The 23,542-nt window shown below is 47.4% G+C and overlaps 1 protein-coding gene across 1 annotated transcript in view; it reads right to left on the reverse strand.

Annotated features, from left to right (window-relative positions):
• Glb1 (galactosidase beta 1) overlaps nt 1-23,542 on the reverse strand; it is a 69,197-nt gene that overhangs the window by 1,866 nt on the left and 43,789 nt on the right. Inside the window, exons 11-15 of the mRNA XM_028767280.1 lie at nt 22,118-22,192; nt 18,411-18,500; nt 16,026-16,142; nt 13,181-13,312; nt 8,344-8,598 (exon numbers count right to left, since the gene is read on the reverse strand). Coding sequence (XP_028623113.1) covers nt 8,344-8,598; nt 13,181-13,312; nt 16,026-16,142; nt 18,411-18,500; nt 22,118-22,192 — 669 coding nt within the window. The remainder of the gene's footprint in view (nt 1-8,343; nt 8,599-13,180; nt 13,313-16,025; nt 16,143-18,410; nt 18,501-22,117; nt 22,193-23,542) is intronic.

Raw genomic sequence — 23,542 nt, forward strand, 5'->3', positions numbered from 1 at the left:
CCCCCCCCCCCCAGGGCTGGAGAGATGGTTCAGTGGTTAAGAGCACTGACTGTTCTTCCAGAGGTCCTGAGTTCAATTCCCAGCAACCACATGGTGGCTCAAAACCGTCTGTAATGGGATCTGATGCCCTCTTCTCGTGTGTCTGAAGACAGTTACAGCAACAGTTGTATTCACATATAACTGTTATTTTTTATTCCAGTCTACCTGGACTTCTTCCCTGGCCATCTTATTCTTGCCCCCTGCTAGCTGTCTGACTTCAGGCAAGTCTGCAGTTAAGTTCTTGCAGCCCAGGGTCCATGGTAACACACAGAGTCTATGTAGTCTGAGAATGGTCCCCAAAGCAACCCAAGCTGAAAGCAGGGGTGTGTGGGGTGGGTGCTGTAATTTCAGCCCTTGGGAGGCTATGGCAGGAGACTGTTATGAATCTGAGGCCAGCCTAGGGGACACAGGCCATCTCTCGTGGTCAGACCAGGGCCTGGTGCAGGGAGTGGGGTAGAGGTGGGCTGTGCTCCTGGTCCCATGTGGGAGCCACTTACCACTGAAACAAAAGCTCCAGGCGTTCAGCGCTGACAGAAGGAGGTCAGCCACTCAAAACTGCCTGTCTGTTGGACTAAGTCATTTAGAAAAGGGTGACAGTTTCGAGGTTCTCGGAACTACTTTAATTCTTGTTTTTACACGGGATCTATATCTCCCTCCGTCCTAAAAGGCACAAACCATAATAGTTTCACCTGGGCTTTATCAGCCTCATCTCTGCCAGAATCCTGTTTTCACGGTCTTAAAACCAGCTCCTGATTTCAGTCGCCCTGCATTAGTTTTGACTAATTTTTATCTTGTGTAAATGTACATGAACAGGCTGGGAAGACAGCCCAGCGGGTAAGAGCCATGGGGGGAAAGCACAAGGACGCAAGTTCAAATCCTCGGCAACAACATAAAAGAACCAGGTGCGGTCTTTCCCATGGCTGTGATGCCAGGGCTGTGGAGACAGAGATGGAGGATCACTGGCGCTTGCTGGTCGTCAGCCCAGCTCCAGGTTCAATAAGAGACCCTGTCTCAAGGGGATAAAATCAAGAACCAGAGCAGGACACCTCTACTCCTCTGACCTTCTCCCCTGTACACAGGAGCATAGCACACATGTACATGCACATACCACATACACTCACACACATACATGCACAAATAAGTGTATAGATGCATAATTCTTTTAAACATCACATGGCATTCAATGGTATGAATATACTAATTATTTTGGGGGACAGGGCTTTTTTTTTTTTTTTTTTTGGTTTTTTGGTTTTTCAAGACAGGGTTTCTCTGTGTAGCCCTGGCTGTCCTGGAACTCACTCTGTAGACCAGGCTAGCCTCGAACTCTCGAACTCAGAAATTTGCCTGCCTCTGCCTCCCAAGTGCTGGGATTAAAGGCGTGTGCCTAGGTTAAGGTTTTAGTTCTTGTTTGGTTTTACTAGTAGCCCTAAACTGGCTTAGAGCTTGCTATACAGACATGCTGACCTTGAATTTGCAGTGACCCTCCGGCCTCTGAGTCCATAGTGCTGGGTTTATAGGTGTGGACCACCATGCCAGGCTTCTAGTTCAAAGTTTTAAAGGCTTTATTCAGTTTTATTTTTTACTAACCTACTAATTATTTATTTATTTATTTATTTATTGAACGAGGGTTTCTCTACATAGCCCTGGTATCCTGCTACAAAGAGAAACTCTGTCTTGAAAAACTGAACTAAGTAACTAACTAACTAACTAAATAAAATAAAACATAAATAAAATTTATGCTGGAAAAGCTGAGAGGCTAGCTCAGTAAAGGACTCTTGCTTAGCACATCTGGCCAGTCTAGGCTGCTGTGTGAAACCCTGCCACCAAAGACCAAAAAGAAAAATATATACTGAAATTACTCTTGGTAAATTATTCTTGGTAAACCGAAAGGTTTATGTTAATGAGGTGACTGCAGGGGGTTGGGGGTGTCCCATGGCAGTCCCAGCTTCTACAGTCCATGGCAGAAGCTGACTATCTCTGACCATCTTGACCCCGGCCCACACTCCTACCCTTTGCTATTAACACAGAGGTGACGGCAATGCGGAAGTTCCTGTAAGTGTCTGACCTACTTTTCAGCCTTAGAGTGTGTGTCTGCCTTAACTTACCTGGACAAAGTCAATCTTCCCAGAATTTACAGTGATGATTTCTTTCTTTCTTTTTTAGATTTATTTTTACTCCAGGCACACTGGTGCTTTGCCTGCATGTCTGTGTGAGGGCGTCAGAGCCCCTGGAACTAGAGTTATAGGTGTAAGCTGCCATGTGGTTGCTGGGAATTGAACCTGCGTCCAATGGAAGAGCAGCTGGTACACTTAACCTCTGAGCCATCTCTCAACACCATAGAGTTAAACTTTCAATACTGTCTTTTGCTTTACTTGAGACAGGGTCTCAATAGACCAGGCTGGCCTCGAACTCAGAAATCCACCTGCCTCTGCCTCCCAAGTGCTGGGATTAAAAGCATGTGCCACCATACCCAGCCCTCAATACTGTCTTAAAATATTCAGCTATCCCTTTAAAAGTGAACATAGGTTGAGTATGGTGGTGTATCCCTTTAGTCCCAGCACTCGGAAGGCAGTGGCAGGTAGATTTCTAAGTTCAAGATCAGCCTGGTCTACAGAGCAAGTCTCGGGACAGCCAGGGCAGCACAGTGAGGCCCTGTCTAAAAAACACAAAAACGAGATAATAGACCACACTAAAAGGAACTATGGGTGCCTGGAAGGATCAATTGGGTACCGTGGAGGTTAAAATCCTCTCACTCAGAGCTTGTCAGTTAGGACAGGCTAACCGGCCAGCACACTCCAGGACTCTGCCCCTCTTTGCGTCCTCCAAGGCTAAGTCTACGAGCAAACACCACCACCCGTTTACAGCTTTTTACGGCTGTGCTAGGCTTGAATTTACCCCCAGATGTCACGCATACGACACACTTTTACCAATGAGCCAGCTTCCTTGACATTATTATAAATTCATTTCAAAATATTGATTTGGCTGGATGGGGCGGCACATGCCCTATAATCCAGCAGAGGCAGGAGATCTTTATGCGTTCCAAGCCAGCCAAGGAGCCACAGTGAGGCTCTGCCTCACAAAACCAAAATAAACAAATACAAACAAAAATGATTTATTTATGTGTGTGTGTTCATGTACACCATGGACGGGAGTCCAGGCAGGTCAGAGAGAGCTGTGAGGCACCAGGGAGGTGCTGGGGGTTAAAGCTAGGTTCCCTGCAAGAGCAGAAAATACTCTTAACTGCTGATCCACCTCTCCAGCCCCACACTTTTATATGACACTGGGCACTTTTTGTGAATCAGAATCTCACATGTTCCAGGCTGGCTTTGATGTGGACCTTCAACTTCTCATGTATCTTCCTCTACCTCTTGTTTGTGCAGCCCTGGCTGTCTTGGACTCACCCTACAGACCAGGCTGGCTTTGAACTCACAGACATCTGCCTGCCTCTGCTTCTCAAGTGCTGGGATTACACTACGCACAGCTTGGCAGGATGTTTTAATGAAAGATGTATCCACACTCGTTTCAACCCGGAATGGAGCCGAACAGAAAAGAAACCCTTGCCCCAGAACAGCAGGACACAGCACACCTGACCCACACATTCTGACTGTCACCAAAGCCCTGGCAAACACAGCTCCCTGACAGTCTACACTCAGTCAATGCACAGTTGCAGACAGGCGCTGACCTGTGTGGACAGAGCAGGCACGCCTGACCCCTGAAATCTGCTGAGCATGCTTGCTTAACCAGAAAGCCACATCCGACCTAAGAAAAGCCAGAGTAATCAAAAGTGGGGCTTTTATCTCATGAATTGAATGTATCAGTGATTTCATTCACGAAATCAAGTTAGTTCCTTGGTAACAAAAGAGAAGAAAGCTAAGTGGCCCTCAGGAGGGGCCTCTGAGGAGGAGGAAGACAAGGGCCAGCGAGCATTACCTACCTAGTCTGAGGACTGCTCAGGCCTCAGTGTCATGTGATCAAATCCTTCTTCCTCTCCCTTACCTAATCTGCTGAGGTATTCCCCAGCACAGGGTGAGGCCTGGGGGGAGGAGTGGTTAATCTGTGTCCTTTGAGGGCGTGCATGGAGGCATTTGCTTGTTTGTGAGTAAACAAGCAAATGGAGACCAGAAGTTGACTTTGAATGCCTCCCTCTGATATCTTATTATTAATAAATTTCATGTATATATTTTGCCTGAATCCATGTCTGTCCACCATGTTTGTGCCTGGTGCCCACGGAGGCTTAGAAGAGGGCATCAGATTTTCTGGGACTAGAGTTGCAGACGGTTGTGAGCCATGATGTCGGAGCTGGGAATAGAACCCTGGTCCTGGGGAAGAGCAGCAGCTCCTAACCTCTGAGCCACTGACCCAGCCCTCCCCCCTCTGTTACTCTTCACTCTCTTTTTGGAGGCAGAATCTCTCCACTGAACCTGAAACTGTTTCACTGACTGTCCAGAAACCTCCAGGACTCTGTCTCTCTCTATGCCACTGCCTAAGCGCTGGGGTGAGCTGCCATACCTGGCTGGCTCGAGGTTTCCCAGGCTCTCACATTTTGTAATGTATCACATTTCATTTGGTGCTCCCTGCACGCTAAAATGCTATACCCATTGTCCTGGGTAGATTTTTTTTTTTGTAAACCCCATATAAGCCAGGGTCGTCTGGGAAGGGAGAATCTCAATTGAGAAGATGCTTCCCTCAGGCTGGCCCATAGGCAAGTCTGTAAAGTCATTTTCTTGGCTAGTGATTGATGTAAAGGGGCTTAATCCATTGTGGGAGGGGCCATCCCTGGACAGGTGGTCCTGGGTTGTATAAGAAAGCAGGCTAAGTAAGCCATGGGGAGCAAGCCAGCCACCAGCACCCCTCCATGGCCTCTGCTTCAGCTCCTGCCTTCCAGCGCCTTCCCTGACTTCTCTCAGGGACAGACTATTACCTGGAAGTATACTGAAACAAACCCTTTCCAGGTTGCCTTTGGTCGTGAATTTTATTACTGTAATAAAAGTCTAAGACACCACTGTAAAGAAATTTAATTGTGACTCTCTATAGAAGCCTATGCTGTCCTATAAGGTGTGTGGACCTGTGTCTTTCCCCCTATCCTAACCCCCCCCCCCCCAGCTGCCTACCTTTTTGTATAAGCCTTGGGGCATACTGAATGTTTGACACTGGAGATGTACCTTGATCTATGATGTTTTATCCCTTGATTATGAGGTTCTGAGTTTGATCCCCAGAACCCACATTCAAAGCCTGATGTGTTGGTTCATGCTTTTGATGTCAGCACTGGGGAAGCGGAGTCTAGTAGCTCTAAGGGATCCACTGGCCAAGCAGCCGAGCTGAATCTGCAGGCCCCAGGTCCCAGTGAAAGACTTCCTAAGGAAACAAGGTGGGGCAGGCAAGCTGGCTCAGCAAATAAAGGGGCTTGCTGTGAAAGCCTCAAGATCTGAGTTTGATCCCTGGAATCCAAAGTGGAAGAAGGGAACTGATGCTAAAAAGTTGTCTGTGATTCCTGCATCTATGTTTAGACACATATGTCACCTGTGTGTGATTCCCACGTCCATGCTCACACATACATATCGCCTGTCTGTGAGTCCACACTCAGACATACGTCACCTGTCTGTGATCCCTGTGTCCACACTCACATTCATGTCACCTGTCTGAGATTCCTGTGTCCACGCTCACACACGTTACCTGAGATCTCTGTGTCCATGCTCACACATGTCACCTGTCTGTGATTCCTGTGTTCACGCTCTCACACACATATCACCTGTGTGTGATCCCTGTGTCCACGTTGACACACACGCATGTCACCTGTCTGAGATTCCTGTGACCACACGTCACCTGAGATTTCCATGTCCACACTCCTACACACACGTCACCCGCACAATGACAATAATAATAAACCAAGTAAAACAAAATCAAACATGCAAAACAGAAACAAGGCGGACGGCTCCTGCAGTGCGTTCATACAAGCAGGTCAGAGGTCAACCCAAGGTCCCATGGATCCCAGGCTGCCCTTGAACTTGCTATGTGGCTGAAGATGACTTGAATTTAGGGTCCTCCTCCCTGCCTTCTGGTGCTCAGTACCACCCCATCCAGTTTTATGTGGTGCTGAGGACTGAGCCCATGTATAGCAACCTTACATGGACACATACATACATAGACACATGGGTACACTCTATCAAGCCACACTCCAGTCTCTTTTGTCTTTTTAATTGCCACAATGCCTTGGATGGCCAAGTCTAAGAGGCCGGGTGGCCTTTTTGTGCTAAGTTTGAATAACAAGAGGACATCCTGTGGCGTGAGAGCTGGGAGAGGGTCCGCCAAGAGCACAAGGCCTGGCTCGGCAGCCCACACAGGCAGAGAAGAGCTGTCAGACAGCCACAGCGCCCTGCACCTTCTCAGCACTCACTTTAGGTTCTACTGGGCAGGGGAAAAACCAAAGGTGGCCTAGAAGGCAGAAAGTCCCCTGCTAGTGGCAGGGGAAGACCCAGGGCGAGTGTCTGTTCTCAGGCCCAAGAGCCTCTGCTGAGGGAGAGAAGAAAGGCTGATGAACCACAGGCAGAGAAAGTGAGAACAGGGGTTTTGGCTTTGGGGGAAGAAGGTAGGCAGAACCGAGCTGTTCTTCTAGAGGCCACTGGGCAGGAAGTGAGGACAGAGCCTGACAGGAAGTCCAGGAAACAGGAGTCCCAACTGTCAGCTGTCAGAGAGGATGAGGTCCCCAGGGACAGGGTAGAGAAGGACCAAGCTTACCAGGCAGCCAGAGCTTAAAATGGAGAGAGCATGGTGGTGACCAATGCACAGCAGAAGCCTCACTGTGCTTGGTACCTGATGAATCAGCCAAGAGCCCAATGATGGGTCACTTCCAGGGGGCGGAAAGGGACGGGCAAGGATCAAATGGATGGATGGGTCTAGGATTTTTGTTTGTTTTGTTTTGTTTTGAGACGGTCTCTCATGCAGCCCAGGATGGCCTGGAACTTGTGACTGTAAGAAATAAATTGCTACAGTCCATTTACAGTATGAGGTTTGCTTAGCATCAATCAGTCACAAACAAGCAGGAGGCACTAGGCCCTCTCTCCCATGGTGGGCAGTTCACTGACCTCAGCACTCTGAGAACCGGAAGACTACATTTTTATTGGCTTACAGACAGTCCTGTTAGTCTCCGCCCAACGGTAACCTAGCAACATCTTACATCATCATCGGCTGCCAGGTGTGTGCCAGGCATATAGGAAGCCTGCTGGCACCCCAGCGCGCGATGTCTGTCTATCTATCTATCTATCTATCTATCTATCTATCTATCTATCTTCTTTCTCCCCTTTCCTCTATTCCCATGTTTCCTGGCTGATCTCTTTCTCTCTTCCTCCTTTCCTCTCTCTTTCTGTTCTTCTCTCTCTCCTCTCCTCTGCCCTCACAGCCCTGTTGCTCAATGTCCCAGGTCCCATTCCCTTCCCCCATAATAAATCTTTACACAAGAAAGAAAGAAGGAAAGAAAGAAAGAAAGAAAGAGAGAAAGAAAGAAAAGTAAACGTTTTAAAGTCAGGCCTGATGGTGTGTGTACCCAAAGCAGAGTCAGGAGCATCTCAGAAGTTCAAGGTCATTCCTGGCTACATAGCAAATTCAAGGCTAGCCTGGGCTACATGATACCCTATACAGAAAAAAAAAAATTGTTCCCTTCATAAGCAGCATGTAACGGAGGCCCTGGGGATGAGGAGGTGACTCCATGGGGGAGGTTTTTTTTTTTTTTTTTTTTTTTTGGTTTTTCGGGACAGGGTTTCTCTGTGTAGCCCTGGCTGTCCTGGAACTCACTCTGTAGACCAGGCTAGCCTCAAACTCTCGAACTCAGAAATCCATCTGCCTCTGCCTCCCAAGTGCTGGGATTAAAGGCATGCACCACCACCGCCCGGCCCATGGCTGAGGTTCTTGCTAGCACCAACAGGGAGGAGGGAGAGGGCTGACTCTCATGGCTCTGATCTCCACGTTTGCCTTGGCAGGTCCTTGTGAACACACATTTGAATACACACAACACATAGCTGTAATAAAAGTAAATAAGTAGGGCCTAGTTCTTCCTGGAGGAAGCAAGTGAACTGCCATTCACTGAAGAAAGTTGTCAAAGAAAATTAGAATTTAGAAGGCTATCTCCAAGCTGGACACTGGGTCCCTGAAGATCTGCCACAGTCTTGTTCCTGTGTGAGTGACCCAGTAGGAAACCCTCCCCACCTCACACAGCATCTTACTGGCAGTCTTCTGATCCCTTCTCAGATGCTAAGAATCAAATGCTGGAGGCTTGAACCCAAAGGCTTTTCATGAAGATGCGTAGCGTACCTTGGCCCATCCAGGAAACTGGATGAAGGTGTCCTGCGGCAGGTCTGGGATGCCCGAGGGGATGGAGAAGTTGCCCACATAAAAGGTGGGGAGTATGAAATCCGAAGACTTGGAGGTCGACTGTCCATCAAGGTGACCCTCATCAGTGGCTTCCTGGCCCCCGAGATGGCTGCGTACCATGGCCTCAGTGTCCAGTGGGAAGACTGTCCAGTTGGTGAGGACAGTGGAGTTGAGGGTCATGTTGGAAATCAAACCCTGGAAAAGGAAAGCAGAGAACCGTGAGCCAGTGGGGAAGCAGGGACTCATGGGAGTCCCTGGGGAGACCCAGGAGAAAATGAGACTCAGCTGTGTGGACAGCAGGTGACACAGGTCCGGCTGGAGGCTCAGTCCGATCTATTCTCCTGTCAGGAATGAAGATGATCCTTTTGTCTGTCTGTCTCTCTGTCCGTCTGTCTTGTTTTTTCAAAACAGAGTTTCTCTGTGTAGCCCTGGCTGTCCTAGAACTCACTCAGTAGACTATATTGGTCTCAAACTCACAGAGATCCTCCTGCCTCTGCCTCCCAAGTGCTGGGAGTTATGTAGAGAGCTGCTACCACCTGGCTCTTTTTTTTTTTAAAGTTTAAAAACAATTATTTTTATTTGTGGCATGTGATCAGTATGTGTGTGTGTGTGTGTGTGTGTGTGTGTGTATTACACATGCATGTGGGTACCATTCCAAAAGAGGTTATCTTTTGGCATGAGATGCCCTGGAGCTGGAGTTACAGGCAGTTATGAGCTTTCCCATGTGGGTCCTTGGATCTAAACCTGGATCCTCTCTAAGTGTTCTATAACCCCTGACCCACCCCTCCAGCCCAGGATGAAGACATTCTAAAGAGACACTTATGCGCCTCCCTTTGGCTGGCAGACTACTGAGACAATAGAACCTACGAAACTGGAATTTTCCTAGAAATCTCATGCTAGGAAAAAGGCCAAACAAAGCCTGGTGTCATCGAGAGCCAGACTGGGAGCTTGTCTCCCCGGAAGAGATGTCACCGAGTGCCGACTATGAGCGGCGGCGGAGAGACTGGAGCTAGAACACATCCTTACCAGGACTGTGAGAGTGTCTCTAGCCTTCTATTTAAACCTGAACCCCATGTTAGGATCCCGAGGATGGACTGGGGTGGGGTAGGATGAAGAGTTACAGGACTTACTATTTCTCTTCCTAGAGTGGCCACACGAATAAACCTTTCTGCTTTTCAGTGTCCCATGTCTGATTCTACGTTTCAGGAGCTGGATCCGCCTGACCCTAACAACTCCCACAACAGCAACTCTTTGGAACGAGGTACACGGCCCTCTACACTGGCTTTGCCACAAATCACTACAAAGCCACCCTAGTGTCTGGGCTACAGGAAGTGGGTGCCTCAGGGGGAGCGCTCTAGCCTGAACCCCACTGCCTTCAGAATTTGCTAGAATGGAAAAAAAAATACCAGGAGAGAATAAGTTAGTAGGAAAATCTAGGAATATTCACCCCGAAGCAGTTGGCCATAGCGGGTGGGGGTGGGGTGTCTGTCTCTCCCACCAGTCAAGGAGCAAGCCCAGATCCAGAGTGGCCAAACATCTGTCCAGCTGTGAGGACCATGTGTGAGGACGTCTGTGGGATTGAGTAAAGGCTCTGTGAGCAATGATGAGACAGTGGACACCAGGATTGGTTTAGAAGTTCTCCTCTTTGATCTGCAGGGGCCGGGGGCCAAGGCAGCCCTGACTACAGCCATCACTCGGGAACTTACGATCACGATGTATCTAACTTCTTTTTGTTGTTATCAAGACAAGGGCCCATGTGTTCCAGGCGATCTCGGAACTCACTATGTAGCCAAGGCTAGCCTTGAGCTCCTAACTCTTTCTGCTTCAGCCTCTCAAGCATTGGACTGCAGGTGTATGCCTCTGACAACTCATCTGACTTCTCGCTATGGCTTTTTTATTTGTTCGTCGAGACAAGATCTTGCTATATAACCCAGCCCTCACAAGGGCGAGGATTACAGGTGTGTATGTGCGCGTGAGCGCTTGTGTGTGCGTGTGCATGTGCGTGTGTGTATGTGTGTGTTCACGACTCACCCACTCTTTACTTTCTACATGAGGAGCTTCTCCGCTCACAGAGAATCCCGGATCTTTCAAAAGACACTGTCTGACACCAGGTCTCAACTGTCTGGTTACTGACTCCGTCAGTATCAAGTGTCTGGACCTAGAGACCACACTGCAGGATCCTACTCACGCTGGGAGTCAGTGTGACCAACCACACAGCCAGGAAGGTCAGTGACCGCAGCCGGAACACAAGGATGGGAAAATATGTTTACACGGAGGCAGTGTGTCACAAATGGCCTTTCTGCCGCCCACAAGAGGATCGTGAAGGGGAAATGGGTCAGTGGGTGAAGGGCTTGCTACGTGAGAGTGAGGCCTGGAGCTTGGATCCCCAGCTCCCATAGAAATGCTGAGTGGCCATGACAGCCGGCCTGTGATCCCAGCACACAAGAGGAGGAGACAGGGAATTCCCCAGGGCAAGACAGCTATCTACATTAGGTGACGTGAGTTCCAGGCTCACTTGAGACCCTGCCTCCATGTAAGGTGGAGGTCGACTGAGGGAGAAATCTGGTGTCAACCATGGCTCTTTTTACTCACAGGCATGCGTGTGTGAGTGTACTCCGACACACAAGTGCGTGAACACATGAGCACTCAAACACACGAGCATGCTCATACATAGATGTTAAAAAAATAGAAACAGGATCAGGATCTGAGGCAGGCAGTACCTTGAGCATTCTCTCCGGGGAAGAGCAGCCTTTACCCCATTTTTATACTTCTGGAAGCACCTTGGGGACACTATAGATCCAAAACAAATGTGTCTTGAACTGGATGTGGAGGTTGGCTCTGTAACTCGGAATCTGGATTGCTGTGAGTTCTAGATCAGCCTTTGTTACACAGTCTCAAAAAAATAAAACAAACCAAAAAACAAACAATTTCTCCCTCCCCCCAAAAAAAAACAGTAAGAAAAAGTTTCCTGGGCTGGGGATTCAGCTCAGTAGTATTGACTAGCCTAGTGCCGGAGTTTGCTGCCCAGCACCACGTGACCTGGGTGTGGTGGAACATGCCTATAAACCCAGCACTTGGAAGGTCCAGGCAGGGAGCTCAGGACATCCCTGCCTGACTACACAGTGCGTCTCAGTCAGGGCTTATGAGATTTTTTTTCTTTTTTGGTTTTTCGAGACAGGGTTTCTCTGTGTAGCCCTGGCTGTCCTGGAACTCACTCTATAGACCAGGCTGGCCTCGAACTCAGAAATCCGCCCGCCTCTGCCTCCCAAGTGCTGGGATTAAAGGCGTGCGCCACCACCGCCCGGCGATTTTTTCTTCTTAAACAAGTTAAACAAAACAAAAACCCAGATTAACAATAAAGTTTCTTAATGATCTAGAAATACTGGTTAGAACACCACACTGGGACTGGACAGAGAATAGTAACCAGCCAGTGGCAGAACAGCAGCCAAAGGGCTTCCTGTAACACAGCTAGCTCAGTTGCAGGCCACCCATCCAAGCCTGCGCAGCGAGCAGAGCCCACCAGATGCCTCGGGTTCTGAGGAGGGAGAGCCCCTGACGAGCTGGGTGGGTTTTCAAAGCAGAGGAAGGGCATGGTGGAGTGGCTTCCGTTTCTCCCCACAGGATGGCTGAGCTCAAGCACAAGGGAAGTATTTACAAAGCTCAAGGTTCTTGTGGGCTGTGGAGGAAAAGATCCCCTCAGAGAAATTCATCTTCAGGCTGCAAAACAAATCAGGGGACTTCACTCCTTAGGCTCAGCGAAGTGTGCAGGCCTTGATAGGGAGCTGCTGTGGTGACAGCTGGTCTGTGGCGATTGGTCAGAACGAGAAAAAAAATATATATATATATCCAGCTCTTAACTATTGATATATATCAACATATTTATTGATATAGTATATGTCAATATTGCACATATATAGTATATATATATACATACAAATATATATACATATATACATATACATATACATATACATATATATATATATATATCATATTTATGTATTTATCAATACTTAAGGACTGGGGAATGTGCCTCAGCTGGCTAGTGATTGCCCAGTGTGCAAGAGGCCCTTGAATTCAATCTCTAGCATAACAGGACGGTGGCAGACAGTCATGATCCCAGCACCTGGGAGGTGGAGGCAGAGGGATTGAAAATTCAAAGTCAGGGTGAGTTCGAGGCTACTCTGGACTACTTGAGACTTTGCCTTAAAAAAATAACAACAACAGCAACAACAACAAAAAGAGAATAGACAATTAAAAAGTTAAGTTCTAGCTGGGCGGTGGTGGCGCACGCCTTTAATCCCAGCACTTGGGAGGCAGAGGCAGGTGGATTTCTGAGTTCAAGAGTTCGAGGCTAGCCTGGTCTACAGAGTGAGTTCCAGGACAGCCAGGGCTACACAGAGAAACCCTGTCTCGAAAAAACCAAAATAAATAAATAAATAAATAAATTGTAGACTGAATATGGGTGTATGCCTTTAATCCCATCACCTGGGAGACAGAGGCAGGTGGATCGCTCTGAGTTTGAGGCCAGCCTGCCTGGTCTATACAGGGAGTTCCAAGACAGCTAGGGCTACACAGGGAGACCTTGTGTCAAAGAAAAAAAAAAAAGTGTGTGTGTGTGTTAAACTGTATTCTTTAGTAGAAACAGAAGGTATTCAGATGTCTTTCTGTATAAACGGAAGCAGGAACCAGAGACGGATGTGTGAGTGCTGCATGCATGACCAGAACTCCTTCCAACCACTCAGGCACAGGTCCATCCCTCCTATGAGTGTCCTACCTTAAAGTCGTTGATATATCTGCCATAGTTCACACGGCCCATGTTCTCCACCAGAATGTCCAGCGTGGCCCCAGCCTTCCCCTGTATCTTCAGAGTTGTCATAAGGTTTCGATCAAGGATTCCTTGGGGCACCTGTGAGTTAAAGCCAAGGCTGAATGGGGGTGGGAGGTGAGATCAGAGAAAAAGAGCGGTGTGCACAGCTTATCTGTCCCTTTTCCTGTCCCAAAGTGTCATCAGCTTTACACGGAGAGAGTTTGAATGTGCCAAGTGTCATCAGCTTTACAGGGAGAGTCTGGATATGCTCAGGCCAAGTTCCCACAATCCCTGTCGTTCCAAATGAGGAGGATGGCTGTACACGGCTCAGGGTCCACTCCTCTGCTGGGACTGTGCTATAGTGACTGGGACTCTGTTCTACCTGGAACAAAGTCTTGTGATGCAGCTCAGGATGGTCTTGACCTTGAAACCTTCCTGACTCCACCTCATAAATGCTGGGATTACAAGTGTGGACCAACATGCTTGGCTCAGGCATTTTTCTGCTTGATGTATATGTGTGTATGTACATGTGTATGTATATGTGTGTGTATGTGTGTGTGTGCGCGTGTGTATGTGCACCATGGTGTATATGGAGGTCAGAGGACAACTTGAGAAGTCAATTCTTTTCTTCTACCATGAGGGCCTCCCTGGAACTTCTAATTCTCCCACCTCACATCCCACGTGCCCAGCTTACAGGTGTGGCTCATACGCTTCTATTTTTAAAGGAATGTGACAGAGAAGACATTCGAGTGTCCCTGTGAGAAGGATTACTGCACCTCCTCACAGCTTTAAACTTAACCTTTGCACGGTTAGGTGCAAAGATACAGCCTTTAAACACGGGGAGAGAACAGATAAAATCAGGTAACAGATAAAATCGGAGATAGGTAGAGTCAGCTCACCTCAACTGCTAGGGTACATCAGCCACAGCGATTATGTAACACAGTGAGAGAAAGCAACAGCTATTTTCTTAACAAGACATTCCTAACCATTCATTCATTCATTCACGCCCCCACACCCACTTCAAGCTGAGGCCAGAATACAGGGCTCTATTACAGAGCTCAATCCCCAAGCCCATTCTTAACCTTTTAAAAGATTATTTTTTAGACTGGCTACACTGACCATAAGTCACCAGGACACAACTAGTGAAGCCTCTCAGAGGCTTGTCCTCACTGAAATTAAATCTGTTGGTTATAAAAGAAAACCTTCCCCCCTTATTGTGTGTGTGTGGGTGCGTTCAGGTGAAAGTACGCATGCAAACGTGTGTAGAGGCCACTGGGACAACGTAGGTGTCATTCTTCAGAAACAGTCCATCTTCCTTTCTGAGATAAGATCTCTGGCTCACTCGGAACTTTCGGAGGAGGCTAGGCTGGCTGCCCAGGCTCCTGTCTCTGCCTCGCCAGCACTGAGATTATAGATGCATGCTGTCACATGTGGATTTTTCCCTCCTTATTCTTTTATTTATTTTATGTGTGAGTGTTTGACTTGCATGCGCGACTGTGTACTATGTCTGTGCCTGGTGCTCAGAGGCCAGGAGTGTACAGGATCTCCTAGGACTAGAGTTACAGACAGTTGTGAGCTGCCACGTAGGTGGTGGAAGTTAAACCCAGGTCCTCTGGAAGAACAGCCAATGGCTTTAACCACTGAGCCATCTGTCCAGCCCCTTGTTTCTTTGTCCTCTACATGGGTGCTGGTGCTGTGACCTCAGGTCCTTATGCTTGCAAGGCAAGCTATCTTCCCAGCCTAGAATGAAATATTTTGATTTAAAGTACTCTGAGTGTGGCTGTGTGCACCTGTAATCCCAGCACTTGGGAGGCAGAGGCAAGAAGACCAGGAGTTCAAGGCTGGCACCGGATACCGAACATGTCTGAAGCCAACCTGGACTGCATGAAACCCAGTTTCCAAAAACAAAAACAAAAAACCTCCAAAGGCTAAAACTTTTCTGAAAAAAAAAAAAAATGTGCTTGGTCAGGAAAATCTTCTCACGAGCTTTTCCCACAACTATTCCAATGAGGAACAAATAGCTACAGATAGCTTTTGAATTATTCAATTTATATTATTCAATTTATTATTCAATTTGTATTATTCAGTGTGTGCGCACTGAAGGGCAGAGGCACATGAGCAGGTATCAGAGGTCAGCTGGCAGGAGTCAGTTCTGCTTTGTACCACGCCAGTCCCAGGGATCAAACTCAACCATCAGGCTCATGGCAAGCTCCTTTACCTGCTGAGCCATCTCTCGGGCTCTGGCTCGATGATCCTCCTTTTTTTTTTTTTTTTTTTTGTTTTATACAGTCTGGATCTCATCACCCAGGTAGGTTGGCTTGAATCTTGCAATTCTCCTGCCTCAACCTTCTGACAGCTGGGATTGCAGGCATGTGCCATCACACCAGATGTTGGAAAGGGTGTTTTAAAAATTTATCCGTGTTTTACTGTGAAACGAAGCCCTTGGTATGCTTTGGTTACAAGTGTCAGGAGCAACCCTTTAGACTCTAACGTCTCATTTAGGAGGAGACATTAAGTACAGCACATTTTATATGGTGACAGGTACCAAGCTGACATAGATGCTGTCCCTAAAGAACAGAGAAGGTCTGGGTGACATGCTAAGCTCAGTCAGGGCAGTGTTGGCCTTGTACTCAGGAGACCCAGGGTTTTCTAGAGTGTGTATGTTCAGAGAACAGCCCTGAGTCTGCAGCATGTGGGCCACAGCAGCGAGCAAGGCGTACTGCCCAGGGACACAGGATGTCACGTTACTAAGTGTAGAAGACCCTCCACCCCGCTGTCAAGTACGAGTGCGGAGTTCAAAGAGAATGCTTACCCCGTCCACAGAGACGTAAGCCCGATCACGGACACCATTTAAGAGTGAAGAGAAAATGGGTTTCGGCTCACTGCAATCTTGAGGAAGTGTTGTTCGGTACAGCACATACCCAAAATACTGGTGAGAAAAGAACATGAGAAAAAGGCATCGCCCTCAGTGTCTGGCTGCTAAGAGCTTGGCTGCCCGTGATCTGGATGAAAGCAAGGCTCTGAAAGCTGTAGGGAACGAAAAGCTTCCTCCACCCACTGCCAAACGCAAGCTGACTTTTTAAGTCTTGGCGGAACTATTCAAACACAAAAGAGCTCTCTCTCTGCCACACCAGGAAAACAAGAGTTAAGTTACTGCCCAGAGTGATCCAGGGAAATCATACCTACAGGTCAGAGGTCACTGGTATCAAAAAACAAATCAAGAGCTGGTGAGATGGCTCACCTGGTAAAGGTGCATGCCACAAAGCCTGGTGACCTGAGTTCAATCCCTGGGACCTACAGGATGGGAAGGAGAGAGCCTGTTCCCACAGGTTGTCCTCTAACCTTTGTATGTGTGCTGTGGTGCACACTCATATACACACCAACATCACAAATAAATAAAGATAACGATAGTTTTTTTTGTTTTTGTTTTTTTTGTTTTGTTTTTTGTTTTTTTTTAAAAAAAACAAAGGGTCCAGAGAGATGGCTCCGCCATTAAGAGCACTTGCCGCTCTTGCAGAGGACCTGGGCTCAGAACAATCTGTAACTCCAGTTACAGGGCATCCGAATATTTCTTTAGTCTTCTGTCGGAAGCAGACATGCAGGTAGTACCCATACAGTTCATATACAGACAAGCAGGCAAAGCACTCATACACATAAAAAAAAAAAAAAAAAAAAAAAAAGCCAGGAAAAGCCCCAAACACAAGACAAACACTGAGTTCTGCTCAGTAAAACATTCTCCGGGTTTTTGGGCTAAATCTGCTCTAAAGTACAAAACAAGACTCAACCTGAAACTCTTTAAAGCAAAGAGGAAAGAGAGAGTTGAGGGGTGGGTTCCGCCACCACATCAGGAGTTTTATTTTTAAGGCTACTCAGGTAGCCCAGGCTGACCTCAAATCTACTACATAACTAGACATAATCTTGAATTTCTTATTCTCCTGCCTCCACCTCCCAAATGACGGGATTTCATATAACCATGCCTGGTCGTATGTAATGCTGGGGAAATGCTGGGGCTCAGTCACAGGGCTTCGTGCCACACAGGGTTTGTGTGTGCGTGCACATGGTCGGGTGTGTGCACATGAAGGCAGGTGCCCACAGAGGCCAGAGGCTTTGGATCGTCTGGTACTAGAGTTACAGGCAATTGGGGAGCTGCCAAGTGGGTGCAGGGAACTGAACCCAGGGTCTCTAGAAAAGCAGCCGGTGCTCTTAACTGTCGAGCCATCTCTCCAGCCACTTTAATTCTTTTCATATCTAGTTTATAGTTCATGATCTTGCTGGAACTTTTATGTTGGTTTTTCTCATGTTTGTTTTTCTGAGACAACATTGCACTGTTTCACAGGCCAGGCTGGAGCTTACTATGTAGCCCAGGCTGGCCTCCAGCTCTTTGGCTTCTCGCCTTGGCCTCCCATACGCCAGAATTATACTTGGGGCATCCACAGCCGCACTGACGGCAATAGTTTTTGAAGAGTTCAGATTGTTCCTGGACCATTCCTCCCTCAGGGGAGTCAGCAAAATGCCTTAATGTGGACACAGCAGTGGAGACATGTCCTCCTGGGTCCCCATGCTGCATGGGGCGGTGTCGCTGGGACACCACGGGTCACTTGGTTCCTTTGTCATACCTGATCATTTAGTTGGGATCTCAACCCTGTTTTCTGGGGAACAGTAGTCTATACACACCCAGAGCGGGAAAAGCAGCTGCCAACTGATGAACCGGATGAAACGTGTATAGGGCAAAATCCCACGAAATAAAAAGCTGGGAGAAACTTCTAACAAGACAAGGAAGTGCCAGGAATGAAGCACACACAAGCACAGAGCACACCAACGTTCTTCCCAAGGCAGGAAACAGAACCTCTAAGAATGAAAACTTAACCTGACAGGGGGTTTTTTGAGACAGAATCTTATGTAGCCCAGGTTGGCCTCGAATACCAAGTATCTGAGAATGACCTTGAGTTTTTGAGCCTCCTACCTCCCTCCCTCCACCTCCCACAAGCTGGAATTACATGCTTGCTACCATGCCTCGTTTATGAGTTATTGGGGAGCAGGGATCGAACTCAGGGCTTTGTTCACGCCAGGCAAGCACCTTACCAACTGAGTCCTAACTGCAGCTCCCAATAAAATAACGACGCCCAGGAAGCAATAAGGACACACCTGTGTTGCCAGGAATAGAAAGACAAAGCGTTCCCTGTGGAGACAGACCTACCTGTTTTACCTGAGTGAACTTCAAGGGGTAGACACTTTTCACAGGCCCATTGGGACACAGGATACCCAGAGCTTCGGCCACCGTCTTGAACTGAAAAGAAGCAGAACCAGACTCAGTGTGCTGTCACCCGTGGGGGGTGGGAGGGGAGGTTACATTAGTCTGACTTAACAAAGACATTGAGATAGGCCTCAACTGTCCAAGTTCCACTTGCTTCACAATCCCCTTTGATCTTAACCACCCACTCCCTGTTTTCTTCTCTCTTCCCCCCCACAACCCCCTCTCCCTCTCCCTTTCTTTCTGAGACAGGGCCTCAAGTGTCCCAGGCAGGCTTTCTATGTGGCCAAGGCTGACCTTGCTTTTCTGATCCTCCAAGTGCTAGGGTTACCTGAGTGTTCAACCACACCCACCCTATGTACTGTTGGGGTTCAAACCCAGGGCTTTCTACAAGCCAGGCGGGCCCTCCACTAACTCAGCTAAAACCTAGTACCTACTCACTTTATTTCTTACTGTTTTCTGCAGCCCTGGGGATTGAACCTAGGGTTGGTTGGCTTGTTTCTTTTTTTTTTTGGTTTTTTGAGACAAGGTTTTTCTATGTGACAGCCTTAGCCATCCTTGAACTCACTCTATACACTGAGTTTCGAATTCACAAAGATCCATTGGCTTCTTCCTTCCAAGTGTTGAGATTCAAGGTGTGCGTCACTATACCCGTCTATGAGCGGATTCCACACAAACTAGATAAGTAAGTTCTCTACCATTGAGCGGCAAGCCCTGGGCCTTGCTTGTAACTTATTTTGTTTTATTTTATTTGGAGACAAGGTCTTGCTATGTAGTCCTGGCTGGCCTGGGACTTGCTATGTAGATCAAGCTGGCCTTAAACTCAGAGATCTGCCTGCCCTGTCCTCCAAATGCTGGGATTAAAGGTGTGCCCAAGCGTGTCTGAAACCTGTTCTTTTCTCTTATTATATATGTGTGTGTGTGTGTGTGTTTGGCCTGACATATGTCTGTGCACCATGTGTGTGCACCTAAGCACCTAAGGAGAGTAGAAGAGAGTGTCAGAACCTGGAACTGGAGTCACAGATGGTTGTGAGCTGCCATGTAGATGCTAGGAATCAAACCTGGATCCTTGGAAGATCGGTCAAAGCCAGACATAGTGGCATACAACCTTAATCTTATCACTTGGAAGGCAGGCACATGTCTGTGACTTTGAGGCCAGCCTGATCTACATATCGAGATCCAGGATGCCCAGGACTGTACAGACAAAACCTGTACCCTGTCTCAGACAAAACAAAACAAAACAAAACAAAACAAAACAAAAAGCAGTCAGTGTTCTTTTTTTTTTTTTTTCGGAGACAAGGTTTCTCTATATAGCCCGAGCTGTCCTGGAACTCACTCTGTAGACCAGGCTGGCCTCGAACTCAGAAATTTGCCTGCCTCTGCCTCCCAAGTGCTGGGATTAAAGGCATGCTCCACCACCGCCCAGCTCAGCAGTCAGTGTTCTTAACTGCTGAGCCATCTCTCCAGGGCCTGTTCCTAACTCTTGATAAGAATGTAAACGATGAAAGTCTTAAAGAGGGTTTCAAGTGCACCCATTCAGAAATACAGCTCAGAGCTCTCTAAGAAAGGCCTCAAAACGAACGGCCCCTGAGACAGGAGGCCGCCTCTGTGATGTACCACAACATGTTTTCAAGTGAGGAAGAGCTCTGAAGCAAAGATAGTAGGTAGAGGCAAATGCCTCTAAGATTAGATCTGCCAGGGCCTTGTCACAGGCTTATGTCATGGACTCTAAGATCAGATCTGCCAAAGCCCTGTCACAGGCTTGGTCACGGTCGCTCCACTGTCTTCCAAGCCTATGTGGCATGTGTTCTGAGCCTGTGTCACGGCTCCTGAAAGTTGCCCTCTGAACTCTACAAGTGTGTGCAAGTACACACACAAACATACAATTTTAAATAAAACTTTATTATATACACTATTATATACTATATCTTATATAAATTGAAAAAAGTTGTGTGCTGATTCCCTCCCTCCCAGCTTTCTGTGTTTTGTGTCGAGTTGACAGTGAGTGTCTCCTGTAGCCCAGGCTAGAAATCTCTATGTGATCCAAGGTGACCCTGAACATCTCATCCTCATGCCTTACTCCCAAGTGCTGGGATTAAAATCACATCTGCTTCCCCCCACCCCCACACCATTCTTTTGGAGACAGAATCTTTCTCTAAAGCCCAGGCTAGCCTCAAACTCACTATGTAGCAAAGGCTGGCCTTGAACTTGGCAGGAATCCTTTTGCTTTAGCCCCCTCAGGATTATAGGCACGAGCTCCCATGCCAACTTACTGATTTCCTTTCTAACACTAAGCTGTATTTCTTCACGGTTTTTCAATTTTGGTATTGTTGTTTTAAGCATTTGCAGCTGTCTATATCACAGGAAAGAACTCTTGACTGTTTTAAAACCAAGCGACCATTTTTTCTTAAGTAGCTACAGAGATGAACATGTGCCCCTTCCCAAGTGTGATTCAAGCGTGCTTAATCTAAGAAGAGATTCCTATCAGCAACCACGTTCTTTGTAGACTGTGGCACAGGATCTGACATTACAATGGAAACTATTACGGCAGCTCGGCCAGCCAACCAGAAGCTTAAGGCTACGAGTGGAAAACCATGCTATGATGTTTGGTGTTTGCCTCAAAGATAAGAATGTACGCTGCTATTTTAGAATTTCAAGTTCTTAAGAAATAAGTGACTATTCATGTTTTCTTCTTCTTCTTTTTTTTTTCTGGTGAATGAATACACGTAGGAGTAAAGGATGGAGTTAGGGGAAAACCGGAGACCCAAAGAGTCAAAACAAACCAATTTTGTAAACCATTAAGTAACTCTCTCCTTTCCTCCACAGAATAAAATTACCTGAACTCTTATTAATGATTAATTTCTATCTTTTTCCTCTGATGTTCCAGTATTCAAAGAGTCACTATGGTATGATTTTTTTTTGGATCTAATTTAAGAACAGAGACATCAAAATTTCTGTGGCTTGGAGAAACTCATTAAAAAGGGGTGGATGGGACTGTCAAGAGGGCTCAGTGGAGAAGGGTACTTGTCACCGTGTCTGATGACATGAGTTCGAATCCCCAGATGCACGGTAGAAAGAGCTACTGACTCCTCCATGCTGTTCACTGGCCTCCAGCTGGGTGCCAAGGAATGGATGTCTCCCAACCAAAGAAATAAATGTAATAAAGAAAAAAAAAATAATAGAGGGGCAAATGATAGGAGAAAGCCTGACTGGACAGAATTATGCAGTGTGATGTCACTTCACCGCCGCCCGCAGCACTGCTTTTCAAAACCAAGCACCGAACCAAAATGAACCGAGCGGCCCACGAGCACCACCGCCTGCATCCTGCCAGCTTGCACACGCGTCCTCTCTTCCCTCTCCCCAGCCCTCTAGAAATGCCGACCCTTCCGAGCGAGCAAGCCCCCCGGCAGGCTGATGACACCTCGTTCACTGTGCCTCCCCCATCAGACTCTAAGTGAGGATCTGACTTTTTTCGTTCTTTCCGAGACGGGTTTTATGTAGCCTAGGTCAGCGTCTAATTCACTCTGTAGTTAAGGATGACCTTGGATGTGTGCTGGTTTATATGGTGCTGAGGGTAGAGCCCGGGGATCCGCTCGTGCCCGGCAAGCACTCTAACCACTGACCCACACCACCAACCCTGTACCCTGTCTTACCTTTCTCAGAGCAACTTTTCCGTATGCGAACTTGGGTGTAGATGGAGGGATAGGTCCTTCTGGGACTTCTTTAAACTATAAAGCACAGTGGGGAAGAGGAGAGAAAAAAACGTTTAACCCTTTAGACATTCATCTGTAAAAAAATTTTTTTTGCCGGGCAGTGGTGCCGCACGCCTAATCCCAGCACTTGGGAGGCAGAGGCAGGTGGATTTCTGAGTTTGAGGCCAGCCTGGTCTACAGAGTGAGTTCCAGGACAGCCAGGACTACACAGAAAAACCCTGTCTCGAAAAACCAAAAAAAAATAATAATAATAATATTTTTTCCTTTTCTTTTCTTTGTTCAAGATAGGGTTTCTCTGTGTAGTCTTGGCTGTCCTGGAGTTTACTCTGTAGGGCAGGCTGACCTCAAACTCAGAGATCCGCCTGCCTCTCCCTCTTAAGTGCTGAGATTAAAATTGTGGACCTCCATGCCTGATTCTGTTTAATAACTTTTTATTGGTACTAGTTTGCTGCTTAGCAAAATCATAACATTCTATCCAGGTAATTAATGTTTCAAATACACACAAACATTTTACCTCCTATCCTTTATGTCTCTGTCAACTAACTGTCATTGCATTCAAAGATGCATACCCAGCAAACAGCTGTTCTTTCCCCTCAGGGAATTCAGCAGATTCCAGGGAAACTGGCTTTTCCCACTCCAGTCTCCGGTCCCCATTCATTCATCTAAGATTCTGCTTAGAAAGCGCTTTGTGTGGTGATGCTATGTCACTGTAGCTAAAAACAGTCCTCGCTCAAAGAGTGAGAAAAGCCACGGCAGGCTGTATCAACCTGGCAGTAAGTCGTGGAGCAAAGATTTCCCCCATCACTACACAGCCAGGAAACAGCATGAGAGACTTCACCCAGAGATGAGTCAAAGGCCGATGGCTAGGCTGGGGAGATGGCTGAGTGGGCAGGGTGCCCACCACAGAGGCATGAGGACCTGATTTCAGATCCTCAGAACTCACATGAGACCCCAGCACTAGGGGGATTCAGAAATGGGTAGATCCCCAGGGCTGCAGCAGCCAGCCTAGCTGATACAGCAAGTTCAGAGTTCAGTGAGGGACCCTATCTCAAAAACAAACCAGACAGAGATAGGGGAAGACACCAGAAGTTGGTCTCTGTCCTTTACACAAGCATGCTTGGACAAGCTCACAAGAGTGTACGTGAGCTCTTACACATACACACACATACATGCAGGTACACATGCACACATAGGCATGCATGCACACATACTGAGGTCAAGTATGGTAGCACAGGACTTTAATCCGCTATCCCAACATCTGGAAGCAGAGGCCAGCAATTCTGAGAGTTTGAGGCTAGCCTGGTCTACACAGTGAGTTCCAGCAAGGGCTACACAGTGAGACTGTAACAAACAAACACATAGTAG

Source organism: Grammomys surdaster, unplaced genomic scaffold (genome assembly GCF_004785775.1).
Source record: "Grammomys surdaster isolate TR1022 unplaced genomic scaffold, NIH_TR_1.0 172, whole genome shotgun sequence".
NCBI classification, from domain to species: Eukaryota; Metazoa; Chordata; class Mammalia; order Rodentia; family Muridae; genus Grammomys; species Grammomys surdaster.